Genomic DNA, 10,453 nt, shown 5'->3' with positions numbered 1-10,453 from the left:
CATGCATTTATATCTTTACCAATCACGTGAAATCCTTTATAAAAATTTAATAGCTTTTTATTGTAGCGTTTAGAAATCACGTGGTTTTTAAATGTTTATACTTGAGAAAACTTTTTTTGAAACACCTCTTTCATACTAGTCATAAAAAGTGACAGCTGTAGCGTTTTAGCTTGTCAAGTTTTACTATCTTTATACTATTTCTATCTATTAAAATTCTCGTCATACAATCAAAGTAACCAATCAAAATACTTTATAAATTCATTTAGCCACTAAATAAGTTTTTTAATACTTTTTCAAGTTTTATTATATAAATATCGTTTGACTCATTACTAATTCAAATTAGCGACGCATTTTAACTTAAAATGTTTATTATATGCACTTCAGTTTATAAATTTATGAACTTGTTATGAAGCGGTTATATTTTACTCAGCTGTGCATTATATTAATTGCTGGCATTATAAATATTTTACTTTGTACAATCGTTATTATTTTATCATTAATTAAGTTTATTATTATGAGTAGGAATGGATCTTTTACTATCTCTTTTGCTCAATTATCCCGGCGACTTTTATAGTATTTATTTATTTTTTATATATCATTTTGTTTGCAGTTTTATTATTAATAAAAAATTGGTAAAAAGCAAAATTAATTAAGTTAAAAAATTATTCGTTTTTTTGAGAAATTTTATGTAAGTAAACTTTGTGCCTGCCGTATTTAACTTGCAACTGTATAAAAATAAGCATGTGAAAACAGTTGTTAAATACTAGTGCACAGTCTTTTATTGGCCCTCATTTGCATTTATTATTTTCTTTAGAAGACAGCACCATAATAATAGTAGTATTTTTAATAGTAATAATAATAATATATAATAGAAGGTTTTAATGCAAATTGTAATCCTCACTATTTATGATAAAAAAATTAATAAATTTAACGGACACTTTTTTAAATTATATCACATTTAATACATATACTAATATAATTATAATAATCTATATTGTAGTTAATATTAATAATAAAGTTATTTATTTATGTTAAATCAATACAACAATAAAAAAAAAATTTTTTATGCATCTTAAAAATTTCTTTTACAATTTTTATAAATTTTCTTTAAATTTTTGCACAATTAGCACACTCACGCCATTTTTTACTTATACTGAAATAATAACTTTATGATAAGTTTTATTATTGTAATTTAATTTTTTTTAGTTAAATACTGATAAACATTAATATATATTTTTCAAGGTTTATCATTATATTTTTATTAAATAAATATATATAAACGTTTTATTATACGATAAACTGCTTTATCGTTGTGATCATGTTATGCTTAAATTAAAAAAAAAATTATAAAAAATAATTTAACTTAGTAATAATAATATAATTATATGCTTGAAAATTAAAAAAATAGCTTAACAAACTTAATACTAGTAATTATTTATTATATTTTAAAAAAAAATAAACTTCACAAATTTAATAGTAATAAAGATTTTTATACATATTAAGAAGTTTTTTGAGTATACTTTTCGTTATTATAAGTATGTATTATTTTTTAAGGTGTTTGCGAGAAGTTAGTAAACTGTTTAAAAACGCTTGAAGATTGTTGTGATTATGCTTTTTTTATAAAGAAAACTGGGAAAACTGTTATGAAAAGTATATTAGAATTTTTATATTTGTTACTACTCGTTATAAATAGTAATTAAACGCAGGTTATCACCAATCAGTATCCAATGGAGATGGAGATGCCAATAACCACATTGACACTTCAAGTGTTTCAGTTTTGAGAGAAATAATTGGTTGCTTTGCCTTTTTTATCAATAAAATAATAATAAAATTGAAAATTCTTCTACTAAAAGAGTTAAAAAATTAATTTTTTATAATATTTGGGAATTTATATAAAATTAAACTAATAAATTGTTCTCCTATATAAAGTAAATAAAAAAAATTTAAAATTTAAAACTCATTAAAAAGTTCTATACAATTTATAAAGTTTATATTTTATAAAAAGTTTAAATTTATTTTTTATTAGATTTACATACTATTATTCTTTATTATTATTGAACTTTATTGATATTATTATTACTCATTCAGGTCGGTTTCTAATAAACTTATGCTCATTTTCTATCCATCTTGTTTCTCCTATTCGGATGCTTCTAATCAACAAGCAGGTATCATTTTATTAACTAATTTATATCCTTTGCTACTGACTGACTAATGAATTTCTTTTTTTTTTCTTACGTCTATATTAATTTGTTTTTGTTTAATTATATAAGCACTATTGACACGAAGAGTTGTAAAGTTTTTTTATGAATATATTTATAAGCTATGCCTATTGAATATGTTTTTATATACTTTTATATATTTTTATATAGATTTTACCAGAAGTTAGTTTATATCTCACGCTGACTTATAAAACTGACTGCGTCACGTTTTTGGCGGGGACGCTTAACGATCCTCTTAGCGGTGATTGGTTCTCTAACTTTCTTAACGAGTCTCAGAATGGAAGTATGAAATGTTCACTAAAATATAAAACAATTTTAGTTATAAATAATTTTTTATATAAAAAAGCTTCAAGTTTATTTGCACAAGAAACTGTGAATAGCATGCGCGCTAAATTGTTAGAAGAACTTATAAAAGTTATCCCTTTACATTATGCTGATTCGAAAGGTTCATTTTTCATTATAAATATTTATATTTGTCGTTGTACTTTTTTTACGAATATAGAAAATATTCCGATTGTGAAGAAGTCTGTAATTATTCGACTCTACACAGCGTTATTGGGACTTTCTGGTTTTTCATAATCTTTTTGTCATTATGAATTTAACTTTTTATATTGAATAAAAGAGTTAAAAGCGACTAGAGAAGAACTAATGAAATGCGTGGATTTAATTATTTCAGTCAATGAATGCAAAGATTTAAGAACAAAAGCGGGAATACACTTCGTCCGCTTATGGTTGGTTAAAATATTTTTGTTTTTTTTTAGTGAATTTTATTTAATTTTTTTAATATTTTCTTAAAAACTATACTAGTTTAGAAATAGTAAAGTTGTTAGTTTCTTTACATATTGATTGGTTACTATAAATATTTTTATAAATTTATTGGTTAGCAGAGCATTCCTTTATTTTATAATAATTATAAAAAAATGAAATATTAATTAAAATTAAAAAACTGTAGACAAAAATTATTAAATTGTTTATTATTTATGCGCTATGACAAATGAATAAGTATACTATTTATATTAATATTAATTGGTTTAATTTGAGTAAAATTAACGATATTTGCTGCTCACATGGCTTTTCTGCAACTCTTTTCTATAAAAAAAAGAAAATTGCCGTTGGTAAAGTGTTGAATATTAAGCATATTTGCCGGTTCGTTAAGTTTAAATTCAGATATTTTTTTACTTTTTTATTTTTATAACAGCAGAAATTATGATAAGCTATATTGTCCAATATGAGAAAATAAATTACTAGCGGTTACTTATAAACTAATCAAATTAAAAAAATGATTATCAAAAACTAACTACAATTATTATAAAGAAACTATTTTTTACTCAACTTTAATATTTAAAAGTTATAATATATAAAGATATATTTTTTTATGAATGCCAAACCTTTAATTTTTTAAGAAAATATGTATTTTTATTACTGCCATGTAAGTTTTTAGTAGTTTATTTTCTTTTAATTATTTATTTTATAAATTCTTTTTAATAGTAGACACAATTGCTTTTTATATATGTTTTCCCAGTAAATATTTATTTTTTATCTGAATTTTTTTAATTAATACTTATTGTTACAAGTATTCTATAATAAGAATAAGAATACTTATAATAACTGTGAATATAACCTCTAATAAAGTTTTTAAAAATAAATTGATACTATATGCGAATTTTTTATTTTAAACAGTTACTATTGGTTGAAAATTTTACTATTCTCCGCTTAACCCATGCAGTCTCTGCTTTATTTTAACCTGCGCCGACTGGGCGGAAATACCTGAGAACTTTCGCGTGTTTGATTGGATAAAACTCATTTTATCAAGGGCTAATGGGGATAAAGGCTCGTTATCTATCATAAAAATTTTATTTATTAGTTTTTAAAAGGTTTTTTATTTGTCAGTTACTATTAATAATAATTAAATAATAATGTTTAATAATTTTAGTAATAAAATATTGTTATTGGAAATTTTATATATTATAATAACTTATTTCTTTATATATGTATTTTTTTTCTCGTTATAGTAAATTTATGTTATTAAAGGTAATTATGAACAATAGTTATATTTATTATTAATTGTTTTTTTGCCTAGATAAATTATGATTTATTTTGTTCATTAGTTTTTATGCAATTATTTATTTTCCCAACAAATATAAAGTAAAGGCAGTTCCACCTGGTAAACGGGTGGACAGGAGCTGCTCTTGAAGAATTTCCTTATTCTAATAAACAAAAAATATACAATACCTTTTAAAATTTTGATAATTAAATTATTATAAAGTATTTACTTTAGTAACAATGAAATATTTAATGTAGTAAACTTTGTTTTGTGTAAACCTTTTTTAAGTGCAGTTACAGAGAAACTATAAGCTCTTCAGTAAAATAGCTTAGAAAGTATTTGTTAAATAAAAATAATATGTAATGAGAACACACAAAAGTGAAGACAATAATAACTTAATACATTAATTGTAATATTAAAAATAATAAATAAATAGATATTTTCTTATTATTTAACAATTTTTATTTATATATTTTTACTTTTAATATATTTCAATACACCCTTATTATAAAAAAGTTTTATTATTTTTTTTAGATAACCTTTTTATTGTGAATATATTAAAAAAAAGTAACTATTGAAAGCGTATTAAAATATTTTCATTAGGTTTATATAGTGACATATAAAAGTATGTTAATATTAAGGATTTATAAACTTTTTATATTTTTTATGTTTATATATTTTATATAGAAAGTGATGATTTTTGCTTTAAGTTTTATTTATTTTTATATTTATTTTGTTAAAGTTTTTTTTTATGTTATATTATTGTTTTACTTAAAGAAACTGTAGTTATTATTAACGCACTTATTTTTATTATATTTTTAAGTTAAGTTTTACATCTTTTATTAAATTGCCTTTTATATATATTTTCCTGATTACTTTATTATAGAAAATCTATATCAACAATTTTTTAGATTTATTTATTTAATATCTTTATTTTATGATACATATAAAAAGTAATTTTTTCTGTAATTTTTTTATCTCATTTGTATTTGTGTTTATTTAAGTTTCTTCTTAATATTATTTATATTTTGTCAGGGTTTTATAGTACAGTCCAGCAAGAATCTTATTCTGAAATGCTTCTTCTAATTGGTATCCATTTTTATACGTCGGTATGATAAATGAACTTCTTTATTCTATCTTTTTTTTTGTCACTTAATATTATGTAATTATTTTTTTTTAATTTATTAAATATTTTAAATATACAAAAACTTTTTCTACTTTTATAATTTTTTATAAACATTTATTTGTTTTTTTTTAAATTTTAGTGACTAATTTTTTATATGCTTTTTAATAAGTGATTTATTATTTATAATTATTTTTTAAAAAAGAATTATAAAATAATTTTTAAGCTTTATTTTTTAATATATTTATTTATTTTATTATATTTTTGTTTGTTGTAAATTATTATTGTATAGATATTCTTAATATAAAAAACTTTATAATGTATCTCATACTTTTATTATTTATTTAATATATTTTTATAGTTTTTAGAAAAATTATTAGTTTGAATTACCAATACTTAAAGCAATATTTTTTTTAAATTTATTTTTATTTTATTATTTATTTTATTTTTTTGTTTTTATTATTATTTTTTATTTAATTAATTTTTATTATTTTATATTAAAAAATAATTGTTTTTTTATATTTTCATTAAAATTTATTTATATATTTATATATTTAATGTATTTTTATTTTATATGGAAAAATTATTTTTTTATTATCGTTAAACCATAATAACTTTTAATTTTTATTTAAATTTTTTTATAGTTATTCATTATAATATATTTTTATTATGCAAAGAAAAATTAGTTTTCTGATATTATTAATACATAACAACTTTTTATTTTTCGCCAAAATGTTTTATATTTTCATTTTTATAAAAAATTATCTTTTTAAAATATGATCTAAACTTTTTTTTATTAAATTTTCTTTCTTCTATTATTTTTTAAATATATTTTTCATTTTATATATAAAAATTATTATTTAATACTATTTTTATCTTATTTTTGTGTTTTACTAAATATAGAAAAATTACTGTATGTTATTATTAACTTAGAGAACTTTTTTTATTTTTTAAGTTTATTATATATCTACTATTAATTCTACTTGTATTATTTATTATATTAGTTATTATTTATCTTTTTAGTTTTTATAATTATTTTTATTTTAATTATTTTATTTATTAACGTTTAGTATTAACAATAAATATTTATATTTTTAAAAGTATTTTTCATTATATTAGAAGAACTTGATAAAATTTTATTTTTTCCTGTTATTATTTTTTTAAATATGCGCTTTTTTTATATCTTTTTTTTTAGTTATTATTATTATTAAACTTTATTCCTGCTTACATTAAAAAATGATTTTTTTATTATTTATTAATGTTTTATTTAAATTTTGTTAAATTTATATTTTATTAATATCATAACTTTTTTTGAGTAATTTGTTTTTAACATTTTTCCTCTTTTTATTTTTTTTATTAATAAATTTTTTTATCTCACTTGTTTATATTTTTGATTTACGTTTATATTTTAATTTATTCCTTTATTATTATTTATTTTTTTTAACTTTTCATATCAACTTTTTTATTTTATTATAATTATAGTATATTTTAATGTTAATTTTTCATTCGAGTATTAATTTTTTATCAAAACTTTTAGTGCTAAAAGTATTGTATTTTTATGTTTTTTATTTGCTATTTTTATGTTAATACAAATTTGTTTTAAGAACACGTGCAAGGTTAGGTAAGCACATGTATTTTTTAGGTGTCACTTGACCCCCAATATGTATAATAACACTAATGAAAATCTAGCTAAAAAGGTAGAGTTTGATTATTTTGTACCAGGTCTAAATATATATTGGCGGCAGTCAGGTTGCATCGCGTAACTTATATATTTTGTGTTAATATACAATGGAAATATAACACACATGTTTTTTTTTTGCTATTTTCATATTTTATAATGAATAATTTTGAAAACCAAATTTCAGAATTGGTTTGGTTAAGTGCTAAAAAAATTAAAAAGGTTCACAAAAAGTTATGAAACAAGAAAAGTTGTTTCACTATTTTTTTTATATTTTTATGTTTATATTAGCGGCTTTCTGTTCTCGCCCAGTTAGTGCGCTCTACTATTGGGTTTAACGTTCGTATCAGCAGCGACGGCCTTAAGAAAATTGGCGAATTGTTTGCCGTTCATGTTTTTTCCGAGCTTGTTATTGGTCAATACGCTGGTTCATTATTTTTTATAACCGCTTTTTTCCTTCATATATTATTAAAGTTTTCCTTTACTTATAATTTTTATATTTTTACCTTATATATATTATTAAGACTTTTATTATGAAAGTATTTGTTGTGCCCTATTTTACTTTTTATAGTGTCTGTGCCTTGCACCAGTTGCCTCAACGACACTATGGAGGGCTACCTTCCGGTGCACTGCGTTTATCAACTTCTTAAGGACGGCGTGTTTACTAAGCATGCGATACCCGTGGCCATGTGGATCTTCGAGCAAGTATTTTTATAGAATTTCTGAGTGTTATAACGTTTTCTATTGGTCCAATTTTCCTTCACAGTGTATATAATATAGTTTTCTATTATTCTAATCATCTTTAAGATTATGTTGTGATTTATTTTTCTATATTTTTGCCTTTTGATTCTTCATTACTGTTGAAAGTTTATAAAACTAAAATTATAAATTTTTTAAAAAATCAAAATCGACAATTTCGCTATTATAGCTTCAGCAGTGCCACGTTCCTTGTCACGCAGTTTTTTGCGAGCTTCTGGAGGCCTTTGCTTCAAGTGTTGCCTGCGAAACTAACTCGAGAGTTTGTGCGTTTTTTCATTAAATATTATGTTCATTTTCACATTTCTATCATTGGTGGATCCTTGTACTTCAAATAAATTTTTTAATTGGTTATTGAAATTCACTTGGCTTCATATCCAAATTATTCTAATTTTATCCTACTTCTCTTTATAACTATTAGTGGTGGACACTATTACCACGGAGCAAATAAATTCAATATTTTTTAAGTACTTCATAATTTTTTTCTTTTTTTATTGGCCCCTACGTTTTTAATTTTAATTGCGTATAGCAATAAAAATGAGCCACTCACCCCTCAGATTTTGCTTCTTTTTTATATGCTAAAATTCAATACCCAAGTTTTAAGTAATAAGAAAAAAGGCAGGAATTTTAATGAAGCCATTCAACCATACTCTCGCGTCTTTTATTTTTTTTTTTTAATTTTTCTGAATTGTTCTGAATTATTATTATTCAGGAACTTTTGAGTCGTCTTCCGGTTCGTAAAATCATGAACCACTTGCAGAGAAACCAATCAGATTATACAGCTTTGTATTCCTCACTTTTCTCATTGGTCATTTCTTTTTTTCCCCACCTGCTGAATGTCAATGATTTGTTGTTTGGCGAGGAGTGGGAATTTTTTAATGAGGTGATAAAAATAATAAAGAAATATGAAAAACATGAAATAGTAAAAAAACTAGAGAAGACTTTAGTAAATATAAAGTTTTATAATCGTTTAAAAACTTATAGAAAACTTTACATTAAAGTCAATAAAAGTTTGTATGTTTATGTTAAAAATAACATGAAAAAAAAATTTATAATGAATGAAAATCTGTAATAAAAATAATTCTAAAATTATATGAACCAAATAAGGTTAATTATATATTTTGCTAGTGTGACTTGGAGGGCAATAACTTTCCCGAAAATACTCTAATGAACAATTTTATTGAGGATTTTAAAATCATTAAAATTCCTGAATCATTAGAATTTTTGCAATTTGGTATTCCTATTTTATTAAAATATTTGTTATTAATTTTTAAGAAAAAACACTCATAAAAGATCAGTCTTTTGTAAAGAAAACTTTTCAAAATACCAATAGGAATCCGGCTAAAACTATTATACTTTTAAAATATATTAATAAATTAAGAGACCACGAGCTATTGGTGCAATTTAAAGGTAAGCAGTGAATCGGAATGTATTCTTTATTTAAATTATTTAGAAATAATGGTGTTGAGAATAATAAGAAAATTGCTAAAATTTTAGCGAACTTTTTATAATTTTTTTATTTTATTGTTTAACAAATTTATCTTTTTTCAAATTATGTTCATTATAATATTTTAAGTAAACCTTGTTTGTCATATTTTTACTTGCATTGAGCATTTTTCAGGACATTTTATTAGCCATATTACATTAGAATTATCCAATAAAATTAATAAAATTAGGAAAATATTTTAAGGTGGTTATTTTTGTTTTTATTTTCATTTGGAACCGTTTATAGCTATGAAATAATTTTTGTTTTAGTTATTCCTTTTTTTGTTGGTTATTACTTTAATATTTGGCTAAATTTTAGTGATTTACTAATGCCGCAACTGGTTACCGTCAATAAAACCCACACTTTATTGGACAGATTACTTGGCTACATTAATATTATTAGTGCTGTAAGAACTTCAAAAGCTATTTGTTGGGGTGTTCATTTTTTAAAAATAGTGATTTAATCTTATAACTCATAAGCTTTAATGTAATTACTAGGGAGTCAATTTTTTAAAAATTTTAACTGAAAATTTCATTAAGCACTTATTGGCGGGTATTGTGAAAATTTTTAGTGGTTCCCCACACTTTCTTCTTGTAATAAAGATTATCTTACTGCCACTCTATTGGTTGATTATAATTAAACAATTTTTATGACTTACTTTTAATAATTTAATAATGCTTTTAAAAATCAACATTTTGTAAAATTCCCTAGTAATATTCAGTGTTACTTTACCAGTGAATGATTTATAAATATTTTATTATAAATATTTTATTAATGATTAATTTGTCTTAAAAAAAGTTGTGAATTAGTGGTACAACTTTTCAATAAAGATTTTATTTATAAAATATAAAAATTTTGGGACAAAAACTGGAAATAAATTTCTTTAAGATTATTAAAAGTTACTCAACGGGTCATCTAATTTTAAAGAGTTTTAAAAGATTGTCATCGGTTTATAATAAATATTGGATAACTAAATTTTTTATGTCATGCAACGGACTTAGACGATATAATATTATTGCTAATATCTTTTTTTATTATATTATTTTTCCTTTTTTTTTGGTTCACTATTTTTATCATTTTATATTATTTATTAACTTAACCTAAAAAGTATAGTATTTATCAGAAAAAGAAAACTTTAGTAATATAT

The 10,453-nt window shown here is 21.4% G+C and overlaps 1 protein-coding gene across 1 annotated transcript; it reads left to right on the top strand.

Moving 5' to 3' along the window:
• Positions 1–1,601: 1,601 nt before the first annotated feature.
• Positions 1,602–9,110, top strand: LOC135120269 (integrator complex subunit 2-like). Its single transcript, XM_064044571.1, has 16 exons — positions 1,602–1,650; positions 1,707–1,793; positions 2,089–2,165; positions 2,370–2,502; positions 2,566–2,664; positions 2,722–2,787; positions 2,842–2,950; positions 3,946–4,049; positions 5,299–5,372; positions 7,356–7,491; positions 7,636–7,769; positions 7,993–8,086; positions 8,242–8,287; positions 8,350–8,476; positions 8,533–8,703; positions 8,949–9,110. The coding sequence occupies exons 1-16, from the start codon at positions 1,644–1,646 to the stop codon at positions 9,108–9,110; spliced, it is 1,626 nt and encodes a 541-aa protein (XP_063900641.1). The 5' UTR covers positions 1,602–1,643.
• The last annotated feature ends 1,343 nt before the right edge of the window (positions 9,111–10,453 follow it).

The sequence above is a fragment of the Zophobas morio genome, unplaced genomic scaffold (assembly GCF_036711695.1).
Source record: "Zophobas morio isolate AGI-343-1 ecotype UQ-CSIRO unplaced genomic scaffold, CSIRO_AGI_Zmor_V1 ptg000362l, whole genome shotgun sequence".
Lineage (NCBI taxonomy): Eukaryota > Metazoa > Arthropoda > Insecta > Coleoptera > Tenebrionidae > Zophobas > Zophobas morio.
The sequence above is the reverse complement of the archived record's forward strand: the minus strand, read 5'-3'. Positions and strand labels throughout refer to the sequence as shown.